General features: G+C 41.9%; 1 protein-coding gene across 17 annotated transcripts in view; it reads left to right on the forward strand.

Annotated features, from left to right (window-relative positions):
* EYA4 (EYA transcriptional coactivator and phosphatase 4) overlaps nt 1–14318 on the forward strand; it is a 481052-nt gene that overhangs the window by 300104 nt on the left and 166630 nt on the right. For all 17 annotated transcript variants that reach the window (XM_068231595.1, XM_068231603.1, XM_068231607.1 and 14 more), the window contains one exon: nt 4181–4247. In XM_068231595.1, the coding sequence (XP_068087696.1) occupies nt 4181–4247 (67 nt within the window). The remainder of the gene's footprint in view (nt 1–4180; nt 4248–14318) is intronic.

Here is a 14318-nt window from a genome sequence, read left to right on the forward strand (position 1 = left end):
GCACTCACGTAGGTAGGTGGGTGCACTGAACACAACAGGTAGGTATATGCAGTGATGGGTTTTTCAATGTGCACCTGTCACACACAGACAGGTACCGGACAGGCACAGTGACACTGCGTGCGCTCACGTGGGTAGGTAGCTGCACTGAAGTGAACAACAGTTAGGTATATACAGTGATGGGTATTACAATGTGCACCTGTCACACACAGACAGGTACCGGACAGGCACAGTGACACTGCCTGCTCTCACATTTGTAGGTGGGTGCTCTGAAGGGAACAACAGGTAGTAGGTATATGCAGTGATGGGTATTACAATGTGCACCTGTCACACACAGACAGGTGTCTGTCCATAGGTGGCGATACATGGCTCAGTGACACTGCATGCGCTCACGTGGGTAGGTGGGTGCACTGAAGGGAACAACAGGTAGTAGGTATATGCAGTGATGGGTATTACAATGTGCACCTGTCACACACAGATAGGTACCGAACAGGCACAGTGACACTGCATGCGCTCACGTAGGTAGGTGGGTGCACTGAAGTGAACAACAGGTAAGTATATGCAGTGATAGGTATTACAATGTGCACCTGTCACACACAGACAGGTATTGGACAGGCACAGTGACAGTGCATGCGCTCACGTAGGTAGGTGGGTGCACTGAAGTGAACAACAGGTAGGTATATGCAGTGATGGGTATTACAATGAGTACCTGGCACAGTAGTAATTATACCACCAAGGGGCCAAAGGCCAGCTGTGACTGACTGACAGAGCTGTATATAATGCAAGTGGGCCACACAAAAAAAAAAAATAGATCACAAGAACAAGATTAGCACTCAAAAGAGCCATTGAGGTGTGCTTTTTTAGCGATAACAATCAGTCAAGAGCAAGCTAACAAGCCTACAAGAGCCTAACTAAGCTTTCCCTATGAGAGAGTCTGCAGCAGCTATCCCTTCTCTAATTACTGCAGGCACACGAGTGAGTCCACTGCCTGATGCTGCCTGCCTTTTATAGGGGGGGGGGGGGGCTCCAGGAGGGAGTGTAGCCTAATTGGCTACAATGTGCCTGCTGACTGTGATGTAGAGGGTCAAAGTTGACCCTCATGATGCACTATGGGGGCGAACCGAACTTCTGGAAAAGTTTGCGGTTCTCCGCGATCGCGAACCATAGAAGTTCACCTGGAACCGTTCACCAGCGAACAATTCAGGCCATCTCTATTCACAAGTATTTGGCCTCCACATTCCAGGGATCTCAAACCTATTGTGTATCTCTGAGATGTGCTAGAAATCCCTAGAGGCACTCCCTCAGAACTTACAGGACCTAAGAAATCTGCTGCTAACGTTTTGCTTGTAGATGACACAGATCTTGTGACATGTATGCCTATATAAACATCCTAGTCGCACTAAAGATGTACAAATAGGATATTTATAAATGTCTTTATTGCAGAAAGTGGTTATATTTTAAGTCCTCATTTGGAAGGAACAGAATAGGTGTAAATAGTGGGCTTATGGTCAAATGACAAAAACTTTCATGCTGTTTGTTTAACCTGTACACGACTCTAGAAAATGGCCAGATTTAAGCACTATCTCCTTAAATCAGATTATAAATTAAACTGACCCTGTGATGACAGGAGTATGAAGGGTTCCATCTTTAATTACCTATGAAAAAAAATCAGCAGGTTGAGTCACACACCTAACTTAGGCAAGAAACCAGCAAAGATAGTCAAACCTTACTCAGAATAGCTGATCTGCATACTTCTGGGTCAGTTTCTCTGTGAGTATTAAAGACAGAGGAATGGCACAATAACCATTGTAACAGTATGTTTTAAAAATAATTAAAGATGGTAGTTTCCGTGCTTCTCTCCTACAGGGCCACAATCACTAAATAACCTCTTGAGATACATAATGGTTAGACTTTCTTTAAAAACCTAGTATGGACTCGAAAACAGCAATTACCGGTAATTGTAATTGTACTCATTCATGAAGTTGCAAGAACCATTATTTTGGCAGGGTCACAAGACAAGAATGATGGTGGAAAGCTGTCAGTGGTGGAAGAGCACACTCATAGCCACTGGAGAGTCTGGCTTTCTCCCATCTTTTTAATGCAGAGGCTCACTTTACAAGCTTTCCTGATGTACCCCACCCCTCTGGCACCAGATCTCAGTTGTCACCATGTCCCAATGGTGAGGGCATGGTTAAAAAGAAGAAAGGTAACACTTCAAAGATTAGTTTGGAGACCCAGTGATTTTTTTTTCTCTAGTTATGTCCCTGCCTAGATCTAGCAAATTGTGTAGTATCAAAATAAATAATGCTGCTTATCGACATTATTGATCAGGCACTAGTTTTAAAGCTTTTTGTAGACAAAAAAAAGTATAAAGTGAAGCTAACTAATAAGATAGACTGTTGTCTTAAAAAAAAATTGAGATTCCTGTCATATTATTAATTATATAATGCACAGGGAGTCCCCAACTTACAGACACCAAATATATGCAATAATGTCGGGGACTCTCTGTACTGTGCCTTCCCACTCCCCAGCCCTGTTCCTTTAGCAGAGTATTCAGCGGAAGCAGCAGTGGTTCTCACACCTGCTTTGGGCACTTCCACGATGAGCAATCTCCTCTCTCCTTCGCTTTCTTCCTCCTACAGCTGACTTCTTCTACAACAGGAGATCAGTAGTAGCCGGCACTAGGTAGAAGCAGCCAGGGTGAAAGGCAATTGCTGATTTTGGGGCATCCGGAGCAGGTGAGAGAACTGCTGCTGCTTCCACTGCGTACTCTGCAAAAGGAACTGGGTTGGAGGAGCACAGGAAGTAAGGGACAAAAGAGACAAGAGGTGACACAGAGAGGGAACAAAAGAGGCACAGGGACAAAAGGTGACACAGAGGGGGAACAAAAAAGGCACAGGGAGGCAAGAGGTAACATGGTGGGGGACAAAAGAGGTACAGGGGGAAACAGAGGTGACAGTGTTTCGACTTTAGAACAGATTCAGGTAAAAACAAACCTATAGTCCTTATCTCATTAATCGGGGACTACCTGTATTGTTATTTAACCTCAAACTTGAAGAAGCAATACAATAACCCCTTTCTTTATTATAATAACCTCAGTCTTTTCACATGAACGGATACATTTCTACATTCTGCCACAGCTCCATATTATTCCCTGTCACTCCATTGAATATACTAAGGGAGTTTCCCTAGGGTAAGCAGAGCACTTGCCCAGCGTTAAAGTGCTCTTGTTTAAATAAAATTGGATGTTTTATGTTTTACAAAAATTCTGTATCTTAATAGAGTTTGTGTCAGCAATGCTTCCTCAACCATGCCTAGAGACGACTAAGACATATGCGTGATAGGTAGTAAACTTGTGCCGCATACAGCCTCATTTGACTGCTAGTGACAATCTATCTGTGTGATTTATTTACATGAACTCTTTTCAGTGAAACCTAGATAACTGGACGTGGGTTTGTTCATGTTTGCTACACTAGCGTATCTTTCATTAATCATTTTAAAAGTGAAACATGAGCAGATGGCCTGGCCTTACCCTGTATGTTTTCTCTATGGATTTCCGATGATGGGATGGGTTCACCATTATGCAGAATGTATATTTGGCATGCATCTGTCTTGATAGAGACAGATGGTTAAGGGAGAGAAAAACTTTTGCACTAATTTTGGAGCTAGTCCACATAGGATAGACATTTAGGATGCCATATCGAGAAGATGTTAAACAGCAGCAGAATGCTTGAGAAGTCGATGATGCTGAAGCACATTTCCACTCTTGCATCCTATTCAGTTAGTATTTACACAAACAATTCCAACTTAAAAAATACATTGCCTATTACTAACCAGAGGAAAAGTACAGCTGCTTTGCATGGCACCTTTAAGGCTACTAAGTGAATGTGACTGTGATTTTGATAAATGTGATGATGACACTGGCTGAGACATTACCGATCCAATGTGAATGTATTTTTAGCTCTTTGGACTTCTTGTACTGAAGTGCTGCTGAGCCTCTAAATGTTTGCTGTTGCCAAAAAGTAGATTTAATGCTGTACCAAATACTTCCACACTTTGTAGTCCTACTTTACACTGGAATAACTAATTTTGTCAGCATTTATGATCGACGCTAAAGCTGTTAGAGCGTGAACGCGAGTTATTTATGAAACAACGTTTTTCAAGTGCCTTTTATATTTTACAGTAATAACAAGCAGTGGCTACAGTCCAAGATCAGCACACCAGTATTCGCCTCAGCTCTACCCCTCTAAGTAAGTGACAAGTTATTTAACTTATGAGGAAGCCTGTGTATAGTTGTGTTAAGCATGGGAACAATTCATCCATCTTCGGAAGATTTTCTTCCTTCCTTCCTTTTTTTTTTTTAAAAATGTTAAGGATAATCCCTCAAAATATTTATGTAATCCTCATCGAACATTTGTATGTTTTGTGTATGTTTTTTTTCCAGTTGAGTTTTATAACTAAAATGCTGTTTCTTGACTTAAACGTGGCTTGATAGGATTTTCGTTACTGCAGCTAGCAGCTGTTAAAAATGTCACGGTGTTTAGTTTAACCATAAATTCTTTAATCGGCTGGAATACTGCAAAGCTTCTTACAGAGCACTGGTCCAAGACAAAGGAACTGGTATTGCGCATAAATGCAATACGTTGTTTGATTTCATGATAAATGCTTAGGATATCCTGGGAACTGAATAGTGTTATTGATGATGAAATGGCATTGTTTATAACTACCGTAATAGCTTCTTCTTTATAGTGATAGTTCTGGCCATCCTGGCATTCATTTCTGACTAGCTGCAATGTGGAAGTCACGAATCAAAGCCTATAAACATGTTTTCCCTCATTAAAGCTTTAGTTAATACCCTCTCCCCCCCCCCCACACACACACACATTGTACACACACACACTATACACACACACACACACACACACACACACTGTGCACACACTCTATACACACACACAAACACACACATACTCTTTTTAAGACATCACATTGCAAATACATGCAGGTTTTGATACATATTGCTATATCCAGGCCCAACTATCTCCTCTTCAGGCCCCAGACTTCCAGGTAATGGCTGACACCCTGGCAGTCCAAGACACACCCTCTCACATAGTGTTTGTGGGACACTGAGACTGAGCTTCATTGCTATGAATCCCTCCAACCCCCCCCCCCCCCTCCCCACTATCACCACCACCAAGAAATAGGAGATGGCTGCTGGTCGCATGATTGCAGTTCCAGGTACCTGAAGAAGAAATTTTCTAAAATTTGTATGTATTAGAAAATAGAAATATTGCTAGGACAAATATAAAACTTCATGGATCGATGTAATGGAAACCTGCTAATAAGTTTGGGGCCACAAAGCTACCTCACTTAGAGGCTTTACTCTACTTTTCCAGCTTAAAGGAAACCTAAAGTAAAAAACTGAAAGTCCTAATGTAGGTTGCAGAAATAATATTTTACATCTGATTTCTGAGAAGGCATTGTGTTTACAGAGAATACCAACCTGCAAGTTTAAGAGGAGGAGGCTCCACCTTAAGGATGTTAGTGTTTTGATACATCAGAATGTGAATGTAGTTAATTTACTATTTTATTTATTTTGCTCTAGATTGAGCCTTGTTCAACAGAATTTAAAAAGTTAAAACATTTTTTTTACTTACTGCACATTTTATTTGTGAGAGAATCATCATTTAATATTTTTAAAGGTTGAATCTGTATTTGCATCTCAGCTTCCAGATATTTATTTTCAATGATTGAAGTACAAAAACAAAAATGTAGCAATGCAGATATTCAGAAACGTGCAACAGAGCTGCAAATCAATTATTCATGAACCTCTGGGAGCTCTTCCATTAATATTAGAGTGATTAGTGCAACTGGGTACATTGCTAGCCTGACTTTGAACCAAAGATTTTGTTTTCATCCTCAATATACATCCACTCAACCCTACTCTGAAGAGAGTCTGTGGAATGTATCTTTCTTTGTCATACTCTACCTTTTGAGAAGGTAAAATAAATATATTAAAGTTGGTCAGCTAAAACTTTATGGAACTAGGTTGCCAGGTACGATGTTGGTCTGGTCACACAGTACATTTTGTTACGCATTCTGTGTACAGGCACCTCAGCATTTCATCTGATACAAGAGCAAATAGACAGAAGCAGCTTCTTATCAACTTTATTTTTATAAGAAAGGCTTCAAAAGGTTTCTTCTGCACATACCCTCTGACAGGGCAGTGAGGATGTCCAATCTGGACACTTTAGCATGCAATTAGAGGCAGTCGGGGAGGTGGGGGGAGAAGGAAGACGCAGAGAATGTCCCAGAAAATTTAAGCAGCTAAATAGGTAATTCTTTTTTTACAACTTGTCACCTTAGGTCACCTAAAGTTAAAGGGATAGGCAAGCCGCCATGCTTATTTCCTTTTACACAATGAAAATTGCCTGGCAGTCCTGGTGATCCTGTGCCTCTAGCACATTTAGCCATAGACCCCGAACAAGCATGCAAATCAGATGTTTGACTGGATTAGCTGCATGCTTGTTGCAAGATTGTGAATGATCTAGACTCTACTGACCAGAAAGATGAGTAGGACTGTCAGGCAACTGGTATTGTCTAATAGAAAATACATATGGCTACAACCATAAAATAACAAAATCAGTCACTTTAAATCAGATTTTGGTTACAACTTAGGAAATTGATGAACACATCTTTAAAGAGAACCCGAGGTGTGTTTAAAGAATGTTATCTGCATACAGAGGCTGGATCTGTCCATACAGCCCAGCCTCTGTTGCTATCCCAAACCCCACTAAGGTCCCCCTGCACTCTGCAATCCCTCATAAATCACAGCCGTGCTCTGAGGCTGTGTTTACATCTGTAGTGTCAGTCTCAGCTGCTCCCCCGCCTCCTGCATAGCTCCGGTCCCTGCCCCCGTCCCTTCCCTCCAATCAGCAGGGAGGGAAGGGATGCAGGCGGGGACTGGAGTTCTGCAGGAGGCGGGGAGAGCAGCAGACTGACACTATAGGGATAAACACAGCCAGCTCTGACAAACTGTTTGTCAGCAGCGTGGCTGTGATTTATGAGGGATTGCAGAGTGCAGGGGGACCTTAGGGAGGTTTGGGATAGCAACAGAGGCTGAGCTGTATAGGCAGATCCAGCCTCTGTATGCAGATAATATTCTTCAAACCCACCTCGTGTTCTCTTTAAAGGATACATGAGATGAAAAAAGATCCTGCAGCTTTACTTACTTGGGGCTTTCTCCAGCCTCTAGAAGTCTCTGTGTCCCTCAACGTAGTTCTAATGCTACCCAGCCTTCTGGTGTCCCCTCTGCAGTGTCCGGGTCGTAGCATCTGTGTGGGAGCGTCACTCGCAGTTGCGCTCCCGTGGCCAGGGTAGGGTCACCACACCAGCAGCCGCAATGGAGGGGACACCAGAAGACTTGGTGGTTTCAGAATTGCGTCGAAGGGCATGGCAACTTCTAGGTGCTGGAGGAAGCCCCATGTAAGCAAAGCTGCAGGACTTTTTTTCATCTCATGTGTCCTTTAAGAATCTTTTTTAAATGACCCATTAGCTGAAAATATAACCGGATCTCTTTCAAAATGCCAACTTTAATGTTCTATTTATAAAACTAATTAAGTGTTAATGTAGATTCAGAAAAAATGGCTTAATTGTAATATTAACATTATAGAACCTGAATCTTACTAATGCATCATAGTATTTCTAGAAGGTCGGGAATGTACTGGGATTTAGTGCACCCTCTTGCATTTTTAGATCACTTCCTGATTGGTCCTGACTCTTTTAAACAGGGGCCAATTATTTAAAGTGAGGCAGAGGGACTCTTCTCTGTTGTTAGCAGAGACCAGGGCAATCTATACTATAGCTTTGGTGAGTAATGATTGGTCAACTTCAAATATGGGAAGAGGGAGATGATGCATAAGTTGTCATGTTTAATTGAGGACCATTTTTGAAAGCAACAAATGTACATAAGACACCTTAGCTCACTATGAAGAGACATTACCTTGCTGTGTATCAAATCAAACTGAATTAGATACTGATTCAGAAGACATTGGATTTAAAATTAAACCAAGATGTTTATAAGCCTGGTGAGGAAGCAGAGTCCAAAACAGATACGAGCTTAACATGCACCATTACAGGTGAGGGTGCCATGGAAGCTGATCCCAGGCATTCAGACATGCTATGGGGTATTTTAATAACATATTCCTGACATTCGTGTGTGTCTGGCTCAGTCTGGCTCAGTCAACTACTGAAGAATAGCCAAAGCTTATGAACTGGGTCAGTAGCCTGAATAAATCTTTGATGGATAGGTATGGATCTTATGTGTCACCATTACTAATAGTAAACATAAGGAACATAACCTAAAGATGCCCAATCCTTATGTTTTGCCACCTGAAGGGAAAGGTTGGCTTTGTCTCAGTGGCGATAGAAGACAAGTTGGCAGGAAGCAAGGAAGAAGCAAAAGTCAGAGATGGAGGTGAGGTAAAAGGGCAAAGACGGCAAATGAAATCAAGGTCAGACTGAATGTCACAGAAGGTAGCAGGCATAGATAGGCTGTTTTGTTTGTTGTTTTGAACCGGAAATGCAAAGCACAAAATCAGTGACTGGAGGTCTTTCTGGAGGCTTTTTGGCAGTGCACTAAGTTGTATTTTAAAGAGAGTCTGAAGCAATAAAAATTACCTCTTTTTTATTGGCCAGTTTTATTAAGCATTAAGATCATAGCTGAGATGCCACATCCCCGCGGCAGAACAAGGTATTTATACCCCCAAAATCCCAGGGCAAAATTCCACGACTTTCCAGGTTGTGGATTTTGCTGCCCAGGAGAGGCAGAGCTTTGCACTGTAGCTCTGCCTCCAATCCAGTCAATCTCTGCCGCTCTCCGCCTCTCCCTGCCCCTCCCTGCTCCTCTCAGTGAAAGATTGGCAGCAATTGACTTGAGCAGAGGCAGAGCTACTGTGCAAAGCTCTGCTTCTTTCAGGAAGGATCACCAAATTTTGCCCCGGGGTTTTTGGGGATATAAATACATCGTTCTGCAGCGGAAATACGGCGTATATATATATATATATATATATATATATATATATATATATATATATATTACATTAATGTTTAATACAACTGGCCAATAAAAAGAGGTAATTTTTTATGGCTTCAGACTCTCTTTAAGATGCTACCCAGTTGCATGACGAAGCTTGAGAAATACTCCAACAATGAGGAAAGGTCCAGCACTCTTGTATAACAGAACCATTGAAGCCCACAGGTTCTAACAAGAGAGAACAACAGCACGTCTGTTAAATGCAATGCTAAGCAAAAACCAACACCATAATTAAGTGCATTCCAAAGTACATTAATACGATAATTTAAATCTAAAAAATCATGCTGTGTTCTTTGCATATGCTTTATCATAACTTAAGGAATTTGTTGGAAGATGTACATGCTATATGATTTCTAAGAAGCTGATAATCTGAGGTTTTCTTTTGTGCTGAATATGTAAAACCTACAACTCCGCCCATTTTCCACTGAACAGTCTAATTCAATTATTTGTGACAAATAAACAGGAAGAACAAAAAGAGCTGCTGTGAAAGGGTCTATTCTGCACAGTGTTCATAGATTTTTTATAATCCTTTCTCAGGTCTTTTATGGGATTACAGTAAGAGGTAGTTGGCGGTAGTAATTTTCCTACATTCCCACCTCTTGCTGAACTTAGAGACCTTTACATGGAATGCATCACTGAAAGCTTCACTCTGGCCATTCTACAATACAATCCCTGAATACAATACCAGGTACTGACAACTGCCCATACAAGATTACATACTGCTATATTTTCTCTGGATGCTTTCTCAGACCCTCACATCCTAAATGCAATACAGGTGCCCTAGTTCCTACACAGCCTTTTTCATGTGCATTTAATTTAATTAAACTTAATTATGAATTGTTTAAAGGTTTTTTTTCAGAATAAAGAAAATACTTGCTGCATAAATTCACAAATTCCCCAAAAAACTATACCTATTTCCTCAGTAAGTCTCAAATAATTCTTAGTCACGTAGACATGCATGGGGAAAATGATTATTCTGGCATTTGCAGTCACGCTTTCCTGTGAGCTGATGAGTTTATTATAAATATCTGTTCTGTTTCTTAGACCCGGTTCACATTAGCGTTCGCTATCTGGATTTTCCGGATCTGATCCGGACCGCATACTGTACAAACGGAACGTACGTTCCGCATAGCAATGTAAAGGCTATGCGGACGTTCACACGTGTCCGTTCCGTACAGTACGGAGCCGGATCGGATCCGGACTCCGGACTCTTTTCCAACATGCGCTATTTTTTTGGGTCCGGCTCTCCGGCCCACGCACCCGGACCGGAGCCGGACCTGAGCCTGACAGCACCATCTGGAACACAGGAGCCAATGGGAAACGGAAGGCACAGAACACACTGCCTACAAACTCCTGACGTTTTACCCCACTTCCTATGCGTATCCAAGCAGCCATTTCGGATGGGGACACATGGGCCAAGCATGTCTGCAGTGGAGCAGCAGTGACAGACGTGCTGTAGCTGTTTTGGCAGAATGTCGGAGGTGGAGGTGAGGCCTACAGCGGAGGAACCTGATTGTACAGGTGCACCAGGTGCACCTTCTGCTGACCCCAACATTTTTTTTATTTAATTTCGCTATTTTTTGCACACGGATCCAGATGGCAGCCTGATGCATGCCTGATGCAAACGGACCGGATTCTGATCGGAACCATACGGTTCCGATCAGGATCAGGTCCTGATCCGATCAGGATCCGATCAGGATCCGGTCCGTTTGCAATGCAAAACGCAAGTGTGAATGGGGCCTAAAGCAATATATATGTTAGGTGGTCTTCAGCTGAAGCATTCTATGCAAACAGAAAATATAGCATTGTGTGTTGATGGTAATGAGTAGCTAAGGCCTCCTTCATGTTTGTCTTAACTGTACACACTTCTTGCCAGGAACTTAGAGTGAACCCTAGACGAAAATAAACTTTTGACATAAACAATTTTATTTATCCTCCTACTCCTAAAAATTACTTTTTTTTTTAGATATTCCATGGTTTTTTCGATATACCATTTTTTTTAGCTATCCCATGATTTTATTTTATACTTAAATATTTACAAAGTAGATTGAATGTTTTGTTGTCTGTGCTCAATGGAAGCCAATTAAGTGTCTCTGAATGAAAATACATGAAGTATTGCCTTTTTTTTTAATCTCCCTCTGCTGTCATAAATTGTATATTGCAAGTAAGACTGTAATTTGCCTATTAGTGATGTTTAGAATGCTCGTTCAAATTCAGCAGAAATGCAATTTCTGCATTTCCGATCAGAAAAATTGCATTTCCACACCGGAATGCGGAAATCGGTAATACAAGTGCAGTCGGTGGATTTCCGCAGAAATTTCCACTGAATTTAACATCAATTTTCTCAAAAACTACAAGGTCTTTTTGAAAACATTTTTTTCTTCTTGTTTCCACTCTTCTGTTTAATATACCCTGTAAATTTGGTGTTTCTAAGACCTATGGGGGCTTTAACTGCTAAAGTCTGCGGATTTTTACTGTATTGTAAAATGCAATAAATCTGCATTACCTGATATCAAGTCATTTTATGCCAATCAGAAGACTCAGAATTAATAAGCCAATTAGAGAATGTGGAAATTTCCGCCTAAATCCCCATGATTGGTTTATTCATTCTGAGTCTTCTGAAAATTACTGCATATCAGTAATGCGGATTTTCTGCATTTTACAGTACTGTCAAAATCCACCGACTTTAGTAGTTAATAGCAAAGCTCCCATAGGTCCTAGAAACACCAAAGTTTCAGGGTATGTTAATCAGAAAAACCTGATGAAGGACGTTAAACACCTGATGAAGGACCTGCGTGTCCGCAACATGTAGTGTCACTGTTCCGCAATACAAGCAACATTTTGCAGCCATTGGTGTGCAGCCTCTTTTGTATGTTAGACTATGTTAATCAGAAGTGTGGGAACAAGAGGGGGAAAAAATTACAAATAGACCTTGTAGTTTTTGAGAAAATCGATGTTAAAGTCGGCTGAAATTCCCGCAATTTCCGTGGAAATACAAAATTGGAATGCGGAAATCGGTAGCGGTAATCAGCAATGATTTTCCCGCGGAATCGGAATTTGGCATTTCCAACCATCCCTAGTGATGTTTACTATATTCCTGACAAGGTACCGTTAAGACTAAAGCTGTCATCTCCATGCCTAAAAATTAACAGCCTGGTTATTAATATGTTTTGTTCTGTACATACACATGCTTATTTCATCATGTCACATGTCGCCTCGGGTACACTTTAAAGAGGAATATTGCCGAACGTAACCTAACCTAATGAATAAAATTGCTTATTTTTATAATATACATTTTCTAAATTATTTAGTCAATATTTGCCTTTTTTATAATCTTATCTCACCCTAATTTACTATCTTAAATGTATCAGTAATGATGGCATCTTCATTGTTGGCAAGGTGAATCACTGTGGGAATTTTGACCCCCCACCCCCCTCCCATGTAGTGAGCAGGAATGTCAATTGACCTCTCAGAGTGTGCTGGGGCAGAAGGCCGCGTGACATCATAGCCAAGGCTAAACATCACTGGGGGCTCCGGGTTACATGCTAATATAAGGCAATATAAAGGTATAAAAAACAACGCTGATGAAACCAAGAAAATTAACAGAAACATTAATTTCTGAATGTTCTTTAATCTAAAATCTATGTGCAGCTGTGTGTGACAACTGCACATCTGTATTACCAGTCACTGCATACCTGTTCACGGTACCTGTGTGTGTGAAAGCTGCACATTTGTAATACCAGTCACTGCATACCTGTTCATGTTTACTGCACCTGCGTGACAGCAGCCTGCAGTGTTATATATACCAGCCACTGCATACCTGTTCACGGTACCTGTGTGTGTGCCAGCTGCACATTGTGTTGATACCAGTCACTGAATACCTTTCACTGCATCTGTGACTGCACATTGTATTATACCTGGGACTAGTCAGGGCATACCTTTCACTTGAATGGATGGCAGACTTGCCCTCCATAACAGATTCCCGTTAAAGGCAAGTGGTGTCATCTCTGGCACACAGTGTTGGGTAAAGGGTCCACCTGACCACAGAGCCTGGTCTGCAAAGCACGGTCAAGGCAGGTACATTGTGTCCTTCCTTGGATGTGCGGTGGTAGTCGTTTCTCAGGCTTCCACTCCGGACCGGAATCGAACCCTGATTCCCCAGCCGTACGCTTTATTTAACAATGGTAGAGAAAGAAACATAGACAGTCTGAGCAGAGATGAACCCCTGGACTACTTATTTATTAATTTTGCTGGTGCGTGTACATGCCTGCCTAATTTTTCTGGATGCACTGGGGCTGCAACAACAAAACAAAAGGCATGTACATGTGTCAATTCCCCTTCGTGATCGTTACCTTGCCGCGTTGAAGGGGCTTGTGTATCACAATGAAGCAATGACCACCGGCTATATGAAAGTGTTGGGGGGCACACCCAAGATAAATAGGTTGTTGCTTCATTCTGGACAGACCAACTTCGACCAGCTAAACAGTCACTGTTGTTCTATCATCGAGCTACCACAGCTCGGCGACCATTTGGGCTTGAAAACCGCCATGGCCTGCACTCTCGCCATGGTGCGCACCAGTCCAGCAAGGCCGTCACTAAACAAACAGCTGTTTGCGGTGCGTTACACAGTGAGTTTGGTGTGTCAGTGTGAAGCAGTACACTAATTACACTACCTGATTGATGTAAACACATGCAAGATGTTTTAAAGCACTTTATGTCTCCAATTTAGCATGCAATGTGATTTCTGCCCTTAAAACGCTGCTGTGCGTCAAATCCAATTTTTCCCCGGGAGTTTTGATGGGTATCCCACTCCCCCATGCAAAACTCCAGGTGTTAGACCCCTTGAAACATCTTTTCCATCACTTTTGCATAAATGTTCGTAGTTTTCAAAGTTCGCCGAACTTGTGCGGAAGCAGGGGCGTAGCAATAGGGGTTGCAGAGGTTGCGACCGCATCAGGGCCCTTGGGCCAGAGGGGCCCCGGAGGGCCCTCTCTCAACTGCAGTATTAGCTCTCTATTGGTCCTATGCTCATAATAATGACTTCTATAGCTATTTGGACTAGTGGTAATCATTAACAAACTGCTCTCCATCCCCTTCTTGCACATCTGACACTGTAGTTGCCATTGGCAGGTTTTGGTGCGCTGTATCAATTGTTACGTATAGAGTGTTTGGGGGCCCCAATGTAAGACTTGCATCGGGGCCCACAGCTCCTTAGCTACGCCACTGT

The sequence above is a fragment of the Hyperolius riggenbachi genome, chromosome 4 (genome assembly GCF_040937935.1).
Source record: "Hyperolius riggenbachi isolate aHypRig1 chromosome 4, aHypRig1.pri, whole genome shotgun sequence".
In the NCBI taxonomy this organism is placed as follows: Eukaryota; Metazoa; Chordata; class Amphibia; order Anura; family Hyperoliidae; genus Hyperolius; species Hyperolius riggenbachi.